General features: G+C 46.9%; 1 protein-coding gene across 1 annotated transcript; it reads right to left on the bottom strand.

The window, feature by feature from the left end:
- Window positions 1-86: 86 nt before the first annotated feature.
- Window positions 87-11,659, bottom strand: Psmc1 (proteasome 26S subunit, ATPase 1). Its single transcript, XM_051150460.1, is given in 11 exon segments — window positions 87-221; window positions 2,389-2,543; window positions 2,859-3,000; window positions 3,002-3,011; window positions 3,709-3,898; window positions 7,110-7,206; window positions 8,031-8,345; window positions 8,732-8,856; window positions 10,232-10,328; window positions 10,994-11,047; window positions 11,636-11,659. Coding segments are annotated over 8 exon segments (1,104 nt in total). The 5' UTR covers window positions 8,792-8,856; window positions 10,232-10,328; window positions 10,994-11,047; window positions 11,636-11,659.
- Window positions 11,660-23,511: the final 11,852 nt, after the last annotated feature.

Genomic DNA, 23,511 nt, shown 5'->3' with positions numbered 1-23,511 from the left:
ACCCTCCACACACAGGCTGCCTACTAGCACACATCAACTGGAAAATGGACTCCTTGGCAGCTTCCCATCCTCCCACCCGCGGGTCACTAGAGATATAGCCCCTCAGGGGTGCCTTCTTGTTTCTTATAAAGAACATTCTCTTTAGACTTTTTAAATTCTTCATTTGTTAATTTCATTCTGCATTCCTGCAAGGCCATCAAGCCGGCTTCTGTACAGATTGCCTGAAAGGAAGAAGAATGACAGTGTGAGCGGGCGTGGTGGCACATGCCTTTAGTCCCAGCAGAGGCAGGCCAGCTACAGAACGGGTTCCAGGACAGCCAGGACAGAGAAATCCTGTCTAGGAAAAACAAACAAAACCAAAAAACAACGGGGCTGGAGAGATGGCTCAGAGGTTAAGAGCACTCACTGCTCTTCCAAAGGTCCTGAGTTCAATACCCAGCAAACACATGGTGGCTCACAACTATCTATAATGCGATCTGGTGCCCTCTTCTGGCCTGGAGGTGAACATGCAGGCATAACACTACACATAATAATAAATAAATCTTAAAATAAAAAACCCCAGTGTGTTCAGAAGGAAACTTTTTTTTTTTTGGTTTTTTGAGACAGGGTTTCTCTGGTTGCCCTGGACTCACTTTGTAGACCAGGCTGGCCTCGAAATCACAGCGATCCACCTGCCTCGGCCTCCTGAGTGCTGGGATTAAAGGCATGTACCACCTCGCCTGCCCACTTATTTTTATCTTAAGGAATTCAGAGAGATTTTGAAATGAAGTATAAGACAGACTAAACACAAATTGCTCATTTGGGGATGGGTTATTTTAAAAAATGTCTCATGCATCATAATTTCGAGAGTATCCAAGATACATAAACTGGAAAGAATTTAAGGGAGCCCACTGGCCTGGGGATCTGCGTTTCTGAGCTGTAGCTTGGCCAGTCAGTATGTTCTTACAGCTTCACTTTCATTAAAAATATTTCTATGAAATAGAGAAAGTGATATGCCAGAAAACAGAGAGTAAGGGTATGCCCCTTTAATTTACTTACAGCCAGAGCACATACTCCTGTTCGACATGCTGACATACTGTGATGATTCTAATATACTTTCTCAGTAGTACTTAACAAAATTAAAGCAAGAGCCCATCTGACACATGGATTAAAACAATCCTGGGCACTGGGGAGATGGCTCAGCAGTCAAGAGTCCACTCTGCTCTTGCAGATGCCTCACTTTGGTTCCTGGCACCCACTTTGAGCCTTCAGCTGTCTGTAACTCAAGCTCCAGGAAATCTGATGCCCTCTTCTTGCCTCTGCAGGTAGCTATACTCCCATGCATTGTCCCACACAAAGACACATACACATAATTAAAAATTAGAGCTGGCACATATTTTTAATCCCAGTACTCAGGAGTCAGGCAGGTCTCTGAGTTTGAGGCCAGCTTGGACTACAGAGTGAGATCCAGGACATCCAAGGCTACACAAAGAAATCCTGTCTCGAAAAGCAAACAAAAGATTAAAAATTAAACTGAAAACAAACCAAAAACCAAAAACCCCCTAATATTCTGGCACTAAAGGCTGTTGTGGAAATGGCCATCAGATTATTTACTTAAATGGCTTAACCAAAAAGCAGGCATGCATGAGAATAGGAAATGTTAGCCACTTAAATTTAGGCAGTGGGCACATGAGTATACATGTATTGATGTTACAACTCTTCTCAACTCTTGAAAAATTTTAAGAAAAGTTGGTGTAGTACAATTAAAAAAAAAAACAAAAACTCAACTAAGCTATTTAACCTAGTTCTGTAGGGCTGATGCCAATGACCTTAAAGGCCTGGTGCAGGCACTGGTTCATAAAAGCAGCCTATGTGCTGCTTCTACCTGCGAGGACCCACACTAGACCCTGCCCACTCCTTGAAGGAAAGGAGCCTGCACCACATTCACTGTTCACAGGCCTTGATATAAAGACTGGGCAGCTGTGGGAAGATGATTAACTCACATATGCAACCAAACCAATAGGTAGGACTGAGTATAGCCCAGCAACACGAGGTGGAAATGAGAGCGCAGTGTGTGGGACCCTCTGCAGCTCGGGGGTGACCTCCCGGCAGACACTGCCCTGACAGGACTAAAGGCAAAGTCTGACTTGCCCAGGCAGGTCATCCAGGCCTTTCACAGGAGGTGGTAAACTTAATTTTAGTGACTGATCTCATGGGTTTACAGGGATGGAGTCCTTTACTTCATAAATTAATGTGTTCAATGACTTCAAATAGCAAATCTTCCATTTGGATGTAGTGATAAGCTACACAGGTTATGCTAGTATGACCTTGGCGTCCCCACAGTCGGCCCAACTGCCCCTTAGTGTCGGCTGTCTCTCTAATAGGCGGCCAGCACATCCAGGTGCTCACCTTGATGTCAGCCCCAGAGAGGTCACCCTTTGCCGTCATCAGGTCATCCAAGGTTATATCATTAGCCATTGTCATCCTGCTTGTATGAATCTGGAAGATGCGCTTCTCAGTCTTTTCATCAGGCAGGGGGAACTCGATCTTTCTGTCAATGCGGCCTGCAGGTACAAAACTTTCAACCACTTCCGTCCAGACCCAGAGTCTGCCCTCACTGAGAGCCTAGCTCCCCTCCCCCCGTAGGTGTGGCTTTAGTCACATGACGCTCTGGGTTCTAGAGACTAAATTGAGGCCCTCCTGCTCGCTGGCAGGCACTTTCCTTACTAGGTCATCTCTCCAATCAAGGAGATGTGTTTTGGTAAGTTACGCTGCACAATAATACATGCCACTCTGTGTACCACTGCATAACTAGCCCCGAAGCACATTTCAGACACCATCCCATCAGTTTTCCATGAGGCAACAAAAGTCAACCTGACCTGGTCTGATAAGTGCTGGACCCAAAGTCTCTATTTGGTTTGTGGCCATGATAACTTCTACATCTCCCCTCAAGTCAAATCCATTCAACTGGTTCACCTGCTCCAACACTGTTAGCTGAATTTCTCTCTCACCTCCAGAGTTTTGAATCATATCTTTGGAAAAAGAGAATGAAGACCCAGCTGTTGGTTAAGAGGACAGCAGACAAACAGCACGGAACTCACTGCTCTTTTCTCGGCCCGAGGACACTCCCTATCGCTCCGGGCAAACAGCATTACACCCCATGCTTTGGTCCAGTTTACATCTACCAATGCCCACTGCGACTATCAGTGATTAATGCCTTCTGAAAGGGTGGCAGAAGCCAGCATGGGCTCTTTTCTCTGCTGTTCTGCTGGACAGGGACATGCTTCTCTGTTGGAGCACTGAGCAATAAGGCGTGATCCTAGGAGCAGAAGCAGTGTCCTGGTCTTAGATTTCACGGACCCAGAACAGGGGGAAAACAAGTGTCTATCTTTTAGACTCCCCTAGGCTCTGGTGTTTTGTTTGCAGTAGCATAGGCGAAGACACTTGAACCACATCACTGCACAGCAACTCTGCCTGAAGTTCTACCCTTTCCTCTGTCTCCTGTTTGGTGCCTACTGGCCCAACCTTTAACTGCAGGGCAGAGACTACCATGGTTACAGCAAGTCTCTAGAGTCCGGATGCTGCTGGCTCCATCAAGGGCTATGACAGGACTGGTTTCTGGACACCGCCCAGGTAGGTGTTTAAGGCCCCTTGGAGGGCACCAAGGTCATGCTGCACATGGAGGGCCTAATACAGTTTATCTCATACAACAGGTCAGAATAAGTCTACCTTTTGGTCCCAATGGCATCAATTTCATCAATAAACACAATGGAAGGTGCATGTTCTTCAGCAACTCGGAACAGTTCCCGAACGAGTTTGGGTCCGTCACCTAGGTACTTCTGAATAAGCTCTGAGCCAACCACTCTCAGGAAAGTGGCTGACGTCTGGTTTGCTACTGCTTTGGCCAATAATGTTTTACCTATTTTGGGTAGAAAGAGCAAGACAGGAAAAAACCATTTACCCGCTGGTAAGAAGGCTCCACCCTAGTGGATAACAACAATGAAAACACCAGCTGCTGTCTGGTACTCCGCTCTCCCAATCTAACAACGCACTTGGACTACTTGGAGCTCTCCTTAAAGTCATCATGATAATGTCGGCAAATACCTTTTACTTGGGGTTTTTTTTTTTTTTTTCATTAAAAATTTTTTTCCCATTAAAAATATTACTGTTTGTGTGTGTCTGTGTCTGTGTGGGGGACGTGTGCCATAGAGCACATGTGGAGGACGGGACAGCGCTGCAGAACCACTTCCCTTCTTCCACCTTCAATGTTGCCAGGCTTGTGTGGCAGGCACCTTTATCTCGGAGACATTCTCTGAGCCCTACGTGGTTATTTTCACACCTTGAGCCCAAAGTATCCTCTAAAGCAGCAGTTCTCAAGCTGTGGGCTGAGACCCACTTGGGATCCCATATCAGATATTTATAATTCATAAGTTACAAAATTACAGTTATGAAGTAGCAATGAAAATCATTTTATGAGTTATTAGGAAGGTTGAGAACCACTGTTCTAAACAATCACTATAATTACCTATAGAAAGAACCTGCACTAGAATACAACGATCTGTTACTCTGAAAGGAAGCGTTTGCTTGGGTCTACTCTAAGCTGCATATAAAATGAACTTAATGCAACCAGAGATGTGGTATACATCTAGAACCCAGCACTTGGGAGGCAGAGGAGGAAGGTTAGAAGGTCATTTATACAGGGACCTGTATAACCCAGCCCGGTCTTCATGAGGCCCTATATCAAAATGAATGAATGAGTGAACAAACAAAAAAATTATTTGACTTATTCAACCCAAGATAAGAAAGCCAAATTATTGGTAGTTATTTTTACAAAACAGTATTTGTTTCTCTTTGCTTCTTCTTTTTTTTTTTTTTTTTTTAAGATTTACTTATTTATTATTATGCATAGTGTTGTGCCTGCATGTACACCTTCATGCCAGAAGAGGGCATCAGATCACATTACAGATGGTTGTGAGCCACCATGTGATTGAGGACTTCTCGAAGAGCATCAGTGCTCTTAACCTCTGAGCCATCTCTCCAGCCCTCTCTTTCTCTCTCTCTTTTTTTTGTGTGGTTTTTTTGAGACAGGGTGTCTCTGTGTATCCTTGGCTGTCCTAAACTCACTTTGTAGACCAGGCTGGCCTCGAACTCCCAGCGATCCACCTGCGTCTGCCTCCCAAGTGCTGGGATTAAAGGTATGCACCACCACGCCTGGCTTTATTTCTTAACCCAGCTATAATACAAATAATTGAGACTCTTTTATATTTGTTTAAAAATAAGCTTCATTTGCAACACAATCTGAGCAGTTTGTCTGTTCTTAACCCTCTATGCTACTCTGTCTGCTCCCAGCAAACATCCCAGCTGTACTTGCACTTTGTAGCTTTGCTTGGCTCCAGCTCCTTCCTCCTGATCTTCCTTGGACCGCCCCCTGTGGCTGAATCCTCTAACTCCCCGTCCCCTGGCTGGCAGGTCTCTCCCCTGCTCACTGATTGGCTGTAAGCTGTTTTACTGATACAACGGGACAATTGGGGAGCAGAGTTTACCCAACATTTAGACAGGAAATCAGTTATTTGAACTACACAATAACCTTATGCCTACACCAAACTCCCATGGTACCACCAGTGACAAAATACTGTCTGGGAATCCTAAGTCTGACCCTAGGACACAAAGCAGCCTCCAAAACAGGCCATGGGGCCCCATCCCAGCAAGGTAGCTCAGGTGGGCTTGTGGTGGTCAAAGTACTGGAAGCAGAACTAGTGGATGGAGCCCATAGATGAGAGCTGGGGAAGCTTAGGAGGCTTCTCAGTCTTGGCACGCGCTTCTTAAGGGGAGGCAATTCCTCTCATGGATCTCAAACAGTGTTTCCAATATCGCTTTATTCCCTGTTCGTGTGTGTGTGTCGTCCCCCCCCTCCTCTCCCTTCCTCCCTCCCTCCCCTCCCCTCTCTCATATACACACCCACACATACCTCCAAACAGGTTCTCAATCTTGGTTGACCATGTACACTCAAGTCACCTTGGGAGCTCTAAACACTGATGCTGGTCCCAGCTCTACAGAGCAACCTATAACATTAGTCAGCCACCACTGAGTACTCAGTTCAAGAATTTCAGAGTTATGACCTTGGCCCCTTTGAGAGTGAGTGAGGAAGGCCGGGTGTTGGCTCACGATGCAGAGGCAGAACTGGTACCATTAGGCCAGCTGGGGAATGACAGTAGGCCAAGCTTTGTTACATGTGGTACTGATGTTCTCCTTGGTCACAGAAGATGGCAGGTAAAAAGCCTTAGGAGGCAGGACTATTCCTGGGAGACCAACTAGGGATGGAAAGACAGGGTAGGGCCTTTTAAGAGGATGCTATCTTAGTGTCTAGAAGCAACAAGGCAAGCTGCTGGGTTATCTCAGTGTCACAGGGGATCAGTGAACAGGCCTCTCATTCCTCACAGGCCTGCCCACCCAGCACCACAGTGAGCACATCTCATGAGATGCGTGCTGGTGGGTCAGGAGGCCAGTGCTGTAGTTCCAGCTGTTACCAGCTCAATGCTAAGAGCTTTGTGGCCCTGAGCTCATCACCAGCCTCTCTGGAGCTTTACTTTCTGCCAAGATAAAGCAGAATGGCTTCTTCTAGCTTCGGGCTTCTGGGGGAAGGTACTTCTCAGTCCCTTGATAGCTCTCAACACAGGTCAGTGAGAACTCAACAACAGCTCTCTCAAGCAAATGGTCACTCCTGCTTTCAACAGGCCAGCATCTGTATCATCAGCCAACAGTTTCTTAGTGTTACTGCACCAGTAAGCTGGCCTGATCCAAACACCTCAGAATAAGTCTGAATGCCATCTCCATTGCCGGTCTGAGGCTTGGCCATGTTCCAGATGAAAGCATGCATGCCTCTGAAGCCAGACAAGCAGCAACAGTGTTTAGGGCTCTCAAGGCGACTTCAACATACACAGTTAACCAAGGTTGAGAACTTGTTTTTGTGTGTGTGCATATTGGTTGGTTTTGTGCATGCTAAGCAGTATGTTCCACTTCCCCTTTCCTGCTCCAGCTCCAGAGGTAAGCTAAGAAACTGTGCTGTCTTATATCTTGCCAACGCTGCTGGAGACAGGAGTGGAGTGCCCACCGTGTCCAACAGGACATACCTGTTCCTGGTGGACCATAGAGAATGACCCCCTTAGGGGGCTTTATCCCCATCTCTTCATAATACTCAGGGTGGGTAAGAGGAAGCTCCACAGATTCCTATGGAGAAGAAACACTTGGTAAAAATGGAGGTTTAGCTCAAGTTATTAGTATTAGTTGACATGAGAATATCTTGTTTTCCACAAAAAATAGGTAGAAATCTCACTTTTCTAAAAGAAAATACACCTGACTTCCATTTGGAGTGGGACATGCTAAAGAGGACATGTATCTCATTGAGTTTTTTTATCCCTCACCCCTTCTAAGCCATGCCCAGTTTTCTCTTCCCTTTCTTTAAGTCAGCCTTGAGCAACAGTTAAGCTATTCTGGAGCAAAATAAGACTGGAGAAAGTTAAAACTCACCCCTTGTTTTAAATCAGACTACAGACAAGACCTGTAAAGACTTTCTGACAGCTGTGCCCACCTAGGGTACTGCATTATGTGCCTGGTTCTAGCTAGCTGAGAGGTCAACAGCGGAGATCGGTGGTAGTTCTGACTGACTTCCCTATGGGTGGGAGGCAAGCACAGGGCCAGCAAGAGCCACCCTGAACAACCACATCTTCCCAGGCGCCAGGAGCACTCAGGAACAGGAATTAAACCCCAGCCCCTCCCCCACCCTTGTGTGAGCACACAACAGCACCAGCAGCACAGCTGGGAACATCACGTTTTCACACACAAAAGTCACTCAGCGTTAAACACGCAGAGTGCTAAGATGCTGCAGCACTATTTACTGTGATTTCCACTTCCTGACAGCAGTGAACAGTTACAGACCCATAGCTGGAACTGATCAATAAAGAAAAACAAACACACGAAACAACTCCAAAGCATCCTGAAGGGACAGCTGTAAGAACCCAAGATCAAGGACACCAGAGCTGGTCCTGGCATACCTTAATTTCCTGGATTTGGTTGTCCAGTCCCCCAATATCTGCGTAGGTCTCCTGGGGGGCCTTTTCCACTTTCATTACTGTGACCAGGGGATCAGTGTCGTCCATTAGCACCCCGATCACAGCATGCACCTTGTGGTTGAGTAGGACTGAACAGCCCGGTTCCAGCAGATCCTTGTCCACAAATGACAGGATGCTGACGTAGTGTTCTGAGCCCACAGATGTGGACACGATGGCGTGATTATCATCAATGATCTCTTCCAAGGTTCCTACAGACATGGGAGTCCCCCTGAGATCATCCACTTTTGATCTCTCCTCCTAAATAATAAGCCGAGAAGGAAAAGCAGATTAGACCTCAAGGCAGGCAGATGGTCGGTCTGCTAGTTACAGAGCAGCAAATGCTTTCTTTTTTTCATTCATTTATTTTCTGTGTCTGTGCATCCTGTGGAGGCCAGAGAACAAAGTGTGTGTATGTGTTCCTGGCCACCTGCAGAGCTTCTAGGAGGGTCTCTAGTCTTGCTGTAGCGTGCCAGCGTGCAGTCAGTGCTCTTCCCTGCTGTGCCATCTCCCTGGCCCAGAGCAATCAATGCTTTTAAAAGCTAGCCAGTAAGAAGTCCGCACAAGTTTAGCTACTTGAATCTCACCTGATGACAGTTTTAGGTTCTAAACAACAGAATTCTCTTAGTAAAGGAGAAATTACTCACCTCTTGTTTTTCTTCTAACGGTTTCATCTGTTCCTGATTTCTAATGAATTCTTCCTCCATGAGGAGATAGTCTTTTATTCTCTCTAGCTTCAGTAATTTCAGGCGGCACTGGGTGTGAGGCGTTACTGTAATTAAAAAAATAAGGCTCTGTATATTTGGAACTTAAAATTTATAACAAAGTTTTACGTTATACTCATCAGAAAGCCATGAAAAAAAAAGTTCAGGGCTGGCAGGATGGCTCAGTGGTTAAAGTGCTTGTGCCAAGCCAGAAGCCCTGAGTTCTATCCCTCGGACCCACATGGTGGAAGGACAGAATTAGTGCTGCAAGCACGCACACACACTAACTTTGATAAAAGGCTGAAAGATGGCTTAACGATTAAGAGCTCTTAATCTTCCAGAGGACCTGGGTTCAGTTCTTAGTACCCACATACCCACAGCTCAAAACCACATGCTTGGCACATGGGGAATGCACATATACATAGGCAGGCAAAACATCCATACACGTTAAAAAAAGAAACTAACAAAAAATAATTTAGGTTCAGACATGATCCAAATGCTAATACAGTACTTCTTCATTTACAGATTGAAAGTGTTTCTGAGACTGGATCTGTACTTTAAACTCTATTTCCACTGTGTGGCACACTTAACCCTCTGCTCAGGCAGAGGACCATGAACCTAGGGAGAGCCTGGAGAGCAGAACTGAGACCCTGTCTCACAACCTACAGGGCCATCAAGATAGAGGTTCTGTGAGCAAAGGACCTGCTGTGCAAGCCCTGATCCAAGTGCACCCTCAGAAGGTGACAGAGAACCAACTCCCCAGAGCTTCCTCTGACCTTTACATGCACACTGCAGCCGGTGTGTATAAAGCAATACATGACTTACACGTCTAATTGGTGATTTTAAAGACAATGAATGAGAATTCCCCCCCCCCCCACCCATCCTTTCTCTTTCTGAGAAAGGGTCTCTCTATGTAGCCCTGGCTGGTCTGGAACTCAGTGATCTACCTATCTGCCTATGTCTGGCTCCTGAGTGCTGGGATTAAAGACATGCATGCAAGTGCACTGAGTATGGGATTCCTTAGCATGAGACAAACTCATGTAACGTATGTATTTTAAGATAATATAATTTCTATGCCAACCCAGTAGCAGGCTACACAAGTTAAAAAGAGTGGGGCTAAGAAAGACTAAGCAGAATACCAAAATGAGACTTGATAGCCTTTGACCATATAGTGGGGGGGAAGTCCCCTTGGTCAAAGACCTAGGGGAAGGGAATAGAGTGAAAGACGGAAGGAGGGAGGAGCGGGAGGATACAAGTGATGGGGTGCCAATTGAGTTCTAATCTGAATAAATTCATAAAAAAAAAAAAAAAAAAGGGTGGGGCTATAACCACAGCACTAGCTAGCGCTTCAGTCATCCCAGTACGTCCAGCCTTTGCATGCTATGCTACACGCAGAGAAAACCACATGGGGCTAGGAAGACAGCAGAGGGGCAAGGTCATTACCCAGTGGCAGTTTGCTGGCAGCATCTGGCCCCTTTGTTTTCTTCTTCTTTTTCCCGACTCTAGTTGGGACAGGAGGTTCATATTTCTTTTTCTTGTCCTTGAGTTTTTAGAAGAGTAGGAAAAAGAAGGCACATGGAAGTCATACAATACATTTATTTTTGTATTGCTACCATCTATTTCTAGGGTACAAACATTCTCATCTTTGAGGATATGTAAAATAACTTTTGTTGTACTAATACTTTTTTAAAATTAAAGTACAATTGCATTGTCCCCCTCCCTTGATCCCTGCAGTCCCTAACCCCAGCTCACACTGAAGGCCTCTTTGATCATGGTTACACATACGAAAATACAAACTGCTGGGCCTGTACCTAACTGTCTTGAAGAGCAGATTTCATATCCTGCACTCTTGGTAAGACTAAGCGCAGCGGTGAATAATCTCGCTATAGAAATGGCAGGGTCTCAGATGTTGTCAGCACGTAGAGGGAGGTCAGACCTGAGCTCTCTGCCAGGTTTGCCCTGCTCACACCTGCAGTTAAACACTTAGAGGCAGTCTACTTCAAAACTTCCACAATGCTCATGCTTTAAAAATCATTACCTCGGGGCAATAAGTGCTTCGAAAACAGGGAACAGGGCACCCCATCTGTAAACCAGGTTATCGAAGTAACTACTGCACCACTTTGCTTTTTAAAGTTCGTGTTGCTGAGACCTATGGCAGTTTCCACAGCATCATCAGATCATGTAAATACCTTGCTTCTTATTTACCTTGTCATCCTTCTTGCCGCCCCCAGGACCATGGCCACCACTCTGACTTTGACCCTGGGGGGAAAAGACAGACATAAATTCAGAATACAGTCACTTCAAAAGAACATTCCACTGGCACTGTGATTCTAAAACACAAGTACATCCTCCACTGTGACACGCAGAAACCCAGGGACCTGCAGTCCAGGCATGCATTTACCGTGGAGATATTACTTACAGGTGACTGCAACCAGGAACCATGCTATGATGTAGAGTGCCACTAAGGAAGCGGACAGCCAGAGACCACTCCTTGGAACCAGAAGGTTCAGAACTTGGCGCTCTTTAATATGAGCTACACCTCAGACTTATTCCACAACCATTTACTCTCTTCAGAGACCTACAAGACCCACAAGAATTTGGACAGTAGCCTTCCAAGCTCCTGTCCTGACAGCGTGGGACAACTCTCTTTACCCAATCTGAAAAACTATTACCATGAACCACAGCATAAGCTCACTGAGATTTCTGGCTTTAAAACAGTGCTTAACACTAGGCAATGACTCAAATGGTGGTTCTTTAAAAAAAAAAAAAAAAAAAAAAAAAAAAAAAAACTGTAAAAATATGCTGTTTAGTGCATGTGTGGGAGCAAGTGTGCATGCCAGGGCACACCTGAGGAAGCCAGGGGACAACTTGCAGGAACTGATTCTTTCCTTCTATTTGTGGGTCTTGGAGATAAAACACAAGTTGTCAGTCTTCAGTCCAATGGAGACATTTGAAACATGAAAATAGTGAAGTTACTGATGAGAGGCCAGTCAGCCTCCTCTGGCAGCCACTCCTAGGAGGCATCTCTAACCAAAATAGTGGCAGTTTCATTATCAAGACAAGACCCACATCAGGTTACTAAGTAGAATTGCTGTCAAACATATCCCACCATATGCAATGCTCTTAAACCTTCGTTTTACTCTGGAAGTCCTTAGGGGCTGAAAAGAGATTCTGGGAGACACAATTAGTAGTGATGCTGAAACAAGGTATGCAAGACGGAGCCTTTAACAATTTCTTACTTCCTAAGAAACTGCCATGGGACCTTGTTCATGGCTGGCACAAGCAATGCCTGGCACCTGTTTATCATGGGCCCAATTGAGTGCTAGCTATTTTCCTTCACTATTGCTAATTCAGCACAATCCCAAGATGGCTTTCATCATTCCTGCCACAGACAGAAGAACTGCTGCCAAGCCTGAGAGCGTGGCCTATGGAATCAACATTCTGGCCCGACCACCATAGACTGCATGGCTGTAGGTAAGGCAGGTTCCTCCACTGAGCTTCGGTGTCCTTACATGGATTCTGGCTCCTTCCTACTCACTGCTGAAAATGAATACAGCAAACACATACCTTCCTCACATCTATGACTTAAGTCCTAACAATATGCTACCCGGTCAGGGCTCTCACGGTGTGGTTTCACGGGGTTGGACAATTGGCTTATCCCTCAATCCTTCTCAAAATCCATCAACTGTTCCTTGCTCTTTTTGTTTCAAACTCCTTAGTTCCACATGCCTAGCCCTTGCCAAGCTGGCTACACCTAGCCTTCACCTAGCCTTCCCAGGCTCATCAACTGTTCTCAAACATTTCCAGTTGGGTTCCAGGTGTGAAGACATCTTCCTCATCTCTGGGACAACTTAGATGTTTCTCGGTCTCAAAGAATATGAGCTAAAGCTTTTAAAAAGCTCTTAAAATATGGTGAGCAACGTGCTAACATTCTTGGAATATTATCTCATTTGATTTCAAAAAGAGATTTAAAAAGATTCATGGGGGCTGAAGAGATGGCTCAGCATTTAAGAGCACTCTGACTGCTCTTCCGAAGGACCCCAGGGTTCAATTCCCAGCACCCACATGGCAGCTCACAACTGTCTGTAACTCCAAGATCTGACACCCTCACACAGACATACATGTAGGCAAAACACCAATGCAAACAAACAAACAAACAAACAAACACTGTGTGTGTGTGGCGGAGGTTCCCGAATATGAGACTGTGTTAGATGCCCTGGAGCTGAAGTTACAGGTGGTTGTGAGCCTCCTGACATGGGTGCTGGGACTCGAACTTGGGTCCTCCGGAAGTACAGCAAGTGCTCTTTTCCCAAGCCATTTGATTCTTAAATTTCCCTAATTTATAGATAAAAGGACCAAGGTCCAGAGAGGCTAAGTGACTTGCATATTGTCACAAAGCTTGTTCGATATAAAGACGGAGCTCATACTAAGGTCTGCTCTACAGCAATCCCCGGGTGTTTCTCAACTGCTCTAGAAAAGAAAAGATTTGTGTCCCACCAATGGCCACTTACTGCATTTCGGTTTCCTCATTAAAACGGGTGGGGGGGGGGATATTAATGGTTATCTTCGGGGGCTGTTCTAAGAACTAAGGACAACTCTGGGAAAATCACCGGCACACGTTCGGAATCCTTTTCAAAGTCTTCACAGGTCCTGGCCTCCTTCCACGTTCAGATGCAGCGGCCGTGCAGCTCACGGTCCAGGCTGACCTCAGGGCTGTCTCAAGCCCTTTGCTGTCCCCGATCCTTCCGGGCCGCCCCTGCTTCCCTCGGATATTAGCACTCAATCAAGCCCAGCCACCTTCCTACGACACGGCCACAGAACGACCTGGCCCGGCAGAACGATCTGGCCCGGCCCTGCTCCCTGACTTGTTATGGTTTCCCTTTTCTAGAATGGTCGCGCCATGGAGGCAGCGACGTCAACCGGGCTCCTCCCCACCCCCCAGCGACCCTCAGTGCCTACGCCTGAGTCCCGACCCCCCAACCCCGGGCACCGCTGAGCCGTCGGCGACGAGAACCGCGCTGGGGCAGCAGCTCAGCCGCTGTCACCCGGCACCGGCCGGGCTGTCCCGCTCGGCTCTAGCCCTTCAGCCCTTCCTCGATCGGCTCCCAGCAGGTCGGCCCGGTGACTTCCCGGGCGCCGTGCATCCTGCCCGCGTCCGCCGAGGAGCCCAGGCCCAGGCGGCGTGCCTCGTCCTCCCGCCTCCGGCCGCTTCGGTGCCCGCGACCACCGGCCGAAATCCTTAGTCACTCACCATTTTCCTTCAGTCGCCTTAGCCGCCGCCACCGGAAGTGCATCCACTAAAACGACCCAATCAGAACGGAAGTGACTTAAACAAGCTACGGAAGCCTATTAAGGACCAACTCCCTCACGGACGAAGTTGCGCGCGAATGGCTTATCACAGCGGTTTGGTACAGGAATTGAGAGCAAAATTTAATAGTTTACTTGAGAAATTCTAAGTAGAAGGTGCTAGGCTTTTGTTAGTAACTTAAGACAATGGTCTTGGTTGTCAAAGAATTAGGGCAATTTTGGAAATAAAAAAAAGTAAAATAATGCAAAAATTATAACTGCAAACAGGTCTGTGCCAAGAACTGGAATGGCACTTGGGACGGACAAAAAAATGATGTGTACACAACATTTAAGTTCTTCTTTAGTTTCTGGAATTCGCCAGCTCTCTTGAAAATATTTCTTTGTCTAAATTCATCTAAATGTGTAGGCTTCCCCTCCTCCCGTACCCAGCCCCCCCCCCACCCCCGTGACTAGTGACTGATGGTGATGGCAGATACCGTGTTTAAATTACCCTTGATGAGTTGGAGGACTAGCTCAGCAGAGCCGAGCAGGGGACCCACGTGGCTGCTAACACCCATTTGTAACTCCAGTGCAAGGAGATCTCTCGCCCTCTTCTGGTCTCAGCTCATACTGCATGTTCACGGTGCTCATAATAAACGGAGGCGAACGTTCATAAATATTATATAAATCTTACCTTAAAGCGGTGAGAATATTTGGGACATCATGAAAATGTCGGCTACCCTTTCTACTTCTAGGAATTTCCACTAATAGGTGCTCAAGACGTTTCATTGTGCCGAACAGGTTTGTTTTTGCAGCCTCAAATTAACTTCCCGCATTTCGGTTGCGAGACTCAAAAAGATGTTTCACCTATTGACACACAGCACATACACTCTTTCCTGTCAAGTGTGGATAAGATACACATTAAATCAAAGGAGACGAAGTGGTCTCTGAAATAAAGGGTTTAATTGCATCACTACAGATTCTGGCCAAAAGTAAAGGGAAAGGTTCTAGAACAAGCCACCAACAGCATGAACAGACAGCATTTGGGAACCTGTCCACTGGTGCTGAGTCCTAAGGATCAGGGTGTTTTATAATGAAACTTCGCAGAGGAGAAACACAATCTTGATGCTGTGCGTACGCTGACTACAGATGAAAGGGCAGGCTATGGGAGCTGGAGAGCTGACTCGGGCTTAGAAACACTTGCTGGTCTTCTGGGTTCTATCCCAGCACCCATGATGGGCTGGCTCACAGTTTCCTGTAACTCCAATTCCGGGGATCCCATACCCTCTTTGAGCCTCGAGGGCACCTGCCAGGGTGTGCTGTGCTAACTCACATGTGTACACATACATAAAATAACTAAATCCTTAACAAGGAGACTAGGACACTGAAAGCGGACAAAGTCCAGGTGAGACTGAGGAGGGACACTCAACTGTTTGGGCCCCTGGGCAGATGCTAAGCGTCGTTATTAGTGGTATTAGTGTTAACAAAAAGTTCTTTAAGCTCTTTCAAAGATATAATGTACATTGTTGTTTTGCCTGCATGGATGCGTGTGTGAGAGAGAGTCAGATCCACTGGAATTCTGGGAGTTATGGATAGTTGTGAGCTGCCATGTGGGTGCTGGGAATTGAACCTAGGTCCTCAGGGAGAGCAGTCAATTCTCTTAACCACTGAGCCATCTTCCCAGCGCTTCCTTTAAGTACTTAACGTAAATTCTCCTTATGATCCTTTCCCTAAATGAGCTGAGAGTTTAGGGGCAATAGAAAATCTGACTCCCTACTCAGCAGCTACTTTCACCAAAAGGACTGTTAGTCAAACAGCTCGCTGCACGGGTTGTTTTGAACACTCTACAGACGCATCTAGAAAACCATACAGAGCCAAACCGATTGCCTCAGCGGTTTCAAACACTGTACCGGACCCTTTGCTGTCACCTCAACGAACTCTAGATGACCCTGGAATCATTTCTACCTAGGCCTCATAGGGATTGTTTTCTCTGATGGTCTGGCTGAGGGACAGTGGTAAGGCAGATATTCAAGAGGCATGGCTGTCGTTGGTGCAAGCACAGCCTTCATCGGTACACGGGCTGTGCTGTGATTATCCAAACCTCCTTTCTTTGCTATCTATACAGGCTGCTCCAAGCTTGCTCAGTGAATTGGCTGGAAGATGCTCTCCTGTGCTGCCTCCCTGCATGTGGTAACATTAGGGTTGATAAAAGTCTTCCTTTGCAAGGCTTGCATGGTCTTTTCTTGCCTGCTTTAAGGTAAAGGAAGGAAGTTACATTTACTCTGGAGGGGATGGAGACATGAACCGGCAATACGAAGAAGAACCCGCAGGAACAGCAGAGCTGTGGTGCCGTCAAAGACTGTGGGCCAATGGCGGTAGCAAGAGCTTGGATTGTGTCATTGGCAGCTGAGCAATTGGTAGGGGGCAACTGAGTACAGCAGCCAGAGATGGAAGAAGATGAATGCTAAAGCTGAGTGGAGAGGCTTGTAGGGACAGTGAAGAGATGCGACGGGTACTGCCTGCTAGGAGAGTTCCAGAGAGCTGTTACTCAAGTGTCCAGGGCCAAGGATCTCAGTCACCTCAGGCCAAGAGCTGTAAAAGTGGCTGGTATTAAGTGCTAATGGATCCCAGTATGGATCTTCACCTGAAAGTTGCCATGGCAGCCATGGGGCGTTCCTGAGGTCCACAAGAACTAAGGGTCTCACTAGCCAAAATCTGTAGTAGGACCAGAACACTAGAGAACACCACCTGCTGCCGCTGCCACTTGTCTACTGGGGCTGCCTACTGCTATGGGGGACAGAGGGAACCAAAAGCCAACAAGAGTGAGCACACACCTAAAGTGCTTTTCTTTATCTACGAGAGGTTTCTATCTAGGTAGAATGAAAGGACCTAAGCCAGATGGGGAGTAACATAGGGATAGATTCTATCTATCTATCTATCTATCTATCTATCTATCTATCTATCTATCTTTGCAGCTTTTTGGTTGCATTTAGAAGACAATGGCTTTAGCATACAGGAAAGCATTAGCAAATTCCAGGCTAGCCAGAGTTACATAGAGAAACTCTGTCTCAGAGGGAAAGAGGTTGCAGGTGGAAAGGTTTAAGGGGCTTTGGTCTGTGTTCGGTGTGGTGTGCCACAAGGCAGGCCAATGTTGAGGTCAAGGCCAGCACTGCCCGAGATGCCTGGGAATGTGACCCTAATATAACCCTCAGAGGCCACCACGGCCACCAAGGCTTAAGGCTTGCCTTCTGCTGCACATACATTAGGCAGAAGCTCCTCAGTCACGCGGGATTTCCTGTTTCTTTTCTCCCTCTCCACGCAGTCATCTCTGCAACTCTCCATGTCCCATGCACACGGTCCATCTCCCCAGGTACCAAGAGAGAGTCTGTCAACGTGGCTTGCTTGTCTGTCCTGGAGTAAACCTTACCTCTGTACTTTGTGTGGTTTTTTTGTTTGTTTGTTTTTTGTTTTTTCTATTTCTTGAGTCCTCCTGAGAGAGGTGGCGTGGGTAATGATGAAGGCTAGGAGAAGTCGCATGCGTTAGAAGTTAGGGGTGAGGGCAGGGAGAAGGCGAGAGGGTTGGGGTGAAGGGAGAGGGCGGGGATTACAAATAGTCACATGTAGTGGTTTGAATGAGAATGTCTTGGCTAATGTCACCACCCCAGAGACCCAAGCTAGAAGCCGCCTCCCCTCTCTCATGTCTGGGCATCTCAGTGGTCACCTTGTGGCTTTGCCTCTGCCTCGTGTCAGTGGGCCGCTTCTCTCAGCATCTCTCGGTCTCACTGTGATGTTTATGCTGGAGCTTCTTCCTGGACACTCCCCATGCTCAGGGCTCCCCTGAGGGGCATGCACAGGCTCTGTAATGAGCAGGCAGAAAAGAATTTCCCTGGTGAGTTTTATAATAAGCAAGCAAGTAAGTAAAAATATTTAGTAGTCCATATGATAATAAATGTAATAAAGTATAATTAATCAGGATGAAGAGCTTAGTCATGATGAGGTGTGTTTTGACTTCAACTAGCAGGTACTGGTGGAAAGCACTGGAACGTCTTACTGTAGGCTACTTTTTCTTCATTTGGATCTCAAACCCAGAACCTTATACAAGATGGAAAATGCTCTACATCACCTTGTGAGTTTCAGAAGGCTAGATGAAAGGGTTTCAACTTTTAACCATAAAGAAATGACTAATAGCTGGGTGCCTGTAATCCCAGCACTTGGGGAAGCAGAGGCAGGAGGATCTCTGTGAATTTGAGGTCAGCCTGGTCTACCAAGTGAGTACAGGACAGCCAAGGCTACACGGAGAAACCCTGCCCCCAAAAACAAAAAGAAACACACACACACACACACCCCCCAGAAAAAGAAATGACTAATAATGAAAGGAATAGATGCTTTTACACACATCTTACATCTATGCACATACCTCAGCACAATATACTATTACATTGACGTCTAGAAGCTTTACGGCTTCTAATTAAACTGTTTTGAAATTCTTGTTTGTGTGTCTGCAGGTGTGCACAAGTCACAGCATGCACTAGTGTACCTCAGAGGACAGCTTTGCCTTCCACCTTGTGGAGGCAGGATCTCTCTTATGTATTGTTTCTGTCATTGCACGCATACTCCAGCCTAGCTAGCCCGCATGCTTCTAGTGCCCTGCTCTGTCTCTGCCTCCTATCTCACTGTGAGAATGCTGGAATTGCAGATATGAGACACCATATCTGAAAGGGATCTGGAACAAGTTTAATGTTCATGTTAATGTTTGGAATAAAGTATCTTGATATTTTATTATTAAATAAACTCCTTTTTAATGTATTTTGGGTAAAATGACCTGAGATGGCAATCTGGTGTCCAAAGTAAACTCCAGCTTCAGGGCCCTGGCTGTACTGCTGTCCATATAAAGTGCTCTGTGAGGGAAAGAACCCATTTCCCGGTGTCTTACAGGTGAATGCAATTCAGACATCTAACAGCAGAGGGCGCGCCGCAACCAAATATCATCCAATATCAACCAACTCTCCTCTCAGGTGAAGCTCTCTTTTAATCCTAGTATTTGGGGGAAAACAGGTGGATCTCTAAATTCAAGGCTAGCCAGGTCTACAGAGGTAGTTCTAGAACATCCAGAATGACAGGGCACACAAAGGAAACCCTGATTCAAAAAACCAAACCAAACCAGACCCCCAAAACCCCAAAACCAAACCAACCAAACAACTTGAAAGAGCGAAAGAAAAAAGAAAGATTTTTTCTGGAAACTACATAACAAGGAGGGCCCAAGGGAGGATATTTGAATGTCACTCAAAAGGGGAAATAGAATGGATGTTGAGAGTGGGTGAAGAAACTGGGTGGGAGAGGGCATGGGGAGGGGCTGACTATGAGGATCAGATGTGGGGAGAGTGGGGTGTGGGGGGAGACGATAGGGCTGGTGGAGAGAAGGGAAACTGGGGAGGACATCTCTGAGACAAGCTGAAGACCTGCAGCAGAGTAGTAGGCTCCGGGGAGGATATGGGGGTGACTCTAGCTGAGACTCTTAGTTGAGGGTGGCATGGAGACTGAAGTGCCCACCTCCTAGCAGGGTGGGACTTCCAGTGAAGCGAGGGGAGCATCAACCAACCCACCCACAAAAACCTTGACCCCAAATTTACCCTGCCTACAGGATGTGCAGGGATAAAGATGGAGCAGAGAATGAGCGAACGGCCAACCAATGGCTGGTCCAACCTGAGACCCACCCCATAGGAAAAAGGCTTGCAGGCAGGCGCCTATAGCATGGCTGTACTCAGAGAGGCTCTACTGAGACTCAGTGGGAGAGGATGTGCTTAGTCCTGATGAGACTTGATGTGCAGGGTGGGCTTGTAGGTGGGAGGCTCCCTTTTTCTGAGGAGAAGGAGAGGGGCGGGGCAAGGGGAAAGAAGGTGGGATCAGGAGGGGACTGGGAGGAGAGGGGGATCTGGAGTCTTCTCTGCTCTTGAGCTGCAAGGGGCCCTGGGAGTGCTCTCTACCAGGCTCGGGGCTGGCCCATTCTTTCTCACTGTGGCTTCTGGGTCTTTAGTCCAGAAGCCTGCTTAGTATTTGTCCTCTGTCACACTCAGATTGTGCACATGAGCCATCACACTCAGATTGTGCACATGAGGAGTTGGGCCACCTTCCTCATCCTCCAGTTCTGGTCTAGGCTCTTCTTGGCCAGTACCACTAATGCTGGACAGGTCAACACTGCCCAAACTCTGTGCATTCCTTCATCCTACTGTCTCTGGAATCCCCAGCTCTGCATCTGGTGCAGCCTTATGGACAGGCTGTGGTGCCTGGCTCTGTGTAGATGGTCAGCATTCTCCACGGCCACTAATGGGATAGGAGACATCTCAGAACAGACCGTAGTAGGCTTTCATTCTCTACTGTCTGCTTGTCAAAAGACAAAACGAAACAAATGAAAAGCCCCCATGTTTATATTAGCAGCAACACAGGTCCACAGTAGAAAATGTAAATGTAGAAAAAAGTAGAAATGAGAGAACCCAAGCCAGCCATGGCTCTACCAGACTGAGATCACCTGAGTTAGTTTGATGGATTTCTTTAGGCATTTTCCTTCTAATTGTATAATAAACTATTATTGTGACCATATTACATGGTAGCATAACCCTCTCCCCAACACTTTTTTTGTTTTTGTTTTTTGCTTGTCTTTTGGAGGCAAGGCACAGGGTAGCCTTGCACCCATAACTTAACTGCCTCAGTGTAGAATTACAAGCATGCACTACCTCTCTCTCTCTCTCTCTCTCTCTCTCTCTCTCTCTCTCCTTCTCTCTCTCTCTCCTCCCTCCCTCCTTCCCTCTGTCTCTCTCTGCTTCTGTCTCTCTGTCTCTCTCTGTCTCAGTCTGTCTCTGTCTCTCTCCCTCTCTCTCTCTCTCCCCCCTCCCTCTCCTTCCCTCCCTTTGTCTTTCCCTCTCTCTCCCTCTTCTTCCTTTCTCTCTCCCTCCCTTCCTTGCCCTCTTTTCCTCCCCCACTGCTGGTGTTTTGTAGGCCAGAGGTCAAGAATGAATTTTGTTTCTCAGTGCTGTCCAAGGAGACAGGGTGTCTCCTTGACCTTGTAGCCCACTGATTCAGCTGCTTAGGAGGCGCCAGGAATCCTCCTGTCCTGGGGTCCCCAGCACTGGGATTACAGGTATTGGTGCCATGCCTGGATTCCACCTGGATACCAGAGTTCTAACTCAGGTCCTTGTGCTTGTGTGGCAAGCTCTTGACCCGCTAAGCTGCCTCACCAGCCCAATTTTCTCTTTTTAGCTGAAGTATCATATTCTCATAAATAGTTCCTTCATGTTATTAAGTATATTTTGAAAACATAATTTCTTGATAATTCTGTCTCATGGCATGAAAGGTGAATGAAATGTGAAAGTTGTCAAAAACCAAGATGGAATTTTTGTGTCATCTTTAACAAAAGGAAGGTAAGTACATCCAGGAAGTTATGAAGGGGGCATCTTAGGCATGGTGGCCTGATAGTCGCCATGACAAACCAAAGGCAACCACCCAGCACCTGTCTACCCAGCCTCCTTATAATCCTGTGACCAAGGACCACCACTTCAAAATACCTGTTGTAAGATATTTCTCTCCTTCCTGCCTTTAAGGAATGCACTTGTGCAGCCCCTGGCAGCCTTTTTGAATCCACCATGACTTAATCTTGCATGCACAACGCTTACCTGCAATGCTTGGGTGCTTGGGCATTCCTGCAGAAGCCTCAGTATTCCTTAGAGACTCACTCCTGGGCTTTAAAAAAGATTGACACTTAATAAGTATGTGTTGAAAGCCCCCTGCATGCCAAGCACTGTTGTAGGCATGGCAAATCAGCCAGCGTCACCCAGCCCCTTACAGAGCTGACCTTCCATCCGTAAAGAAACATTGCACAAAGTGCTACCCTGTCTGTTGGAGTGTAGCCCAAGACAAGCTATCAGACCTATGTTTATTTAATATTTATTTAATATTCTGGAACATTCACAGTTGAGAAGAAGGCCTCCATGTCAGGAAGCTGGGGACTAAAACTCCAGCTTTGAGCGACCTCTTTGTACCTCCGTTTCTTCGTCTTGAAAGTGGGTGTGAAATAGCTCTGACCTCACCGAGCTGGTCTGGCCCTCAATGAATGTCAAGGGCTGAGCACGAGTTGGCTGTCCTCACCAGGGTGAACAAATAGTCTTTGTGCCCACGGTCAATCATTTCTGTACAAAAAATTCCTAGAAACAGAATGAATGGGCCAATAGGAGCACAGACATGTTTCAAATTGCCCACAAGCAAGGCTGGAGCATGCTATGGTCCAGTGGGGGAGCATGCTATGGTCCAGCAGGGGAGCATATTATGGTCCAGCGGGGGAGCATGAAGGTGCTGCCCCTCTCTCGGCGGCATGCTTGCCCTCCCCCCTCCTCCCACTTCCAGCCTCTACACATTAATTCCTCCCCCTTCTCTTTCGGCCCCTGTCCTTGTGAGGGGCTCTTGCAGACTTGCTTTCTCTCCTGGCTTCAGCTTGCCTTCCTATCAGTATTCTTTCCATGAGGTAAGTATTGTGCCCAGTAATGCACAAAGAGATATAAATCCACAGATGGGAAAAATGAATGTTGTATACACATACCCACCATGGCTCTGCCCACGAGTTGCCATATACCAATAGGATGTAAAAAAATGCCCATCGTTCTAGAAACATCCCAGGCCTCTTCTAGTCTACACTATGAGCTGCCTTGGTTTTCACCATTGTAAGTTTTATTTGTTCTAGAAATTCGTAGGCATGACTTGCATGGTGCACACATTTTGGAGTGTAGTTACTTTCATTCAGTAATCGTTTTTAGATTTCCCTAGGTTGTTACATGCACCAATAATTCACTACATGTGTGCGTGTGCACGTGTGTGTGTGTGTGTGTGTGTGTGGTACATTCTGAGACGGAATCTAAGCCCTCCTGCCACCTAAGTATGTACTTTACCACTGAGTGTACCCTCAACCCTCAGTAATTTGGGGGGTCTTGGTGGAGGAAGTCCAGTTTAGGTCTGGGCACAGTCTTCTATTCCTGATCGGCACCCCCAGGTCACTTTTGTGGCATAGTATTTCTTTGGGCAGTTACACCACAGTCTGTTTCTCCATCATCAGAGATGGTCACTTGGGCTCTGCCATGGGCCACTGCCAGCAAGTCCGTGTGCATTCTCATAGCTGTATGCCTGTGGGGTGGACATGTTGGTCACAGCCTTCAGGGACGCTGTTTCAAGTGGCTGAACACTTCCGCAGTCTCACCAGCAGCACACGATCCTCTCTAGCACTCGGTGCTATTTTTTAGTTCTCAGGCTCCCCAGGAGAAGAATGCAGTGGTGTCTCCCGTGGTCCTTGCACGCATCTTTCCAGGCCTCACTGGAACCTACTGAAATAAGTGGCTTACAGTCCATAAAATTCACCAATTTTAAGTGTTGAGTTCAACAGATTTCAGTGAAAGTGT

Source organism: Acomys russatus, chromosome 1 (genome assembly GCF_903995435.1).
Source record: "Acomys russatus chromosome 1, mAcoRus1.1, whole genome shotgun sequence".
In the NCBI taxonomy this organism is placed as follows: domain Eukaryota; kingdom Metazoa; phylum Chordata; class Mammalia; order Rodentia; family Muridae; genus Acomys; species Acomys russatus.
The sequence above is the reverse complement of the archived record's forward strand: the minus strand, read 5'-3'. Positions and strand labels throughout refer to the sequence as shown.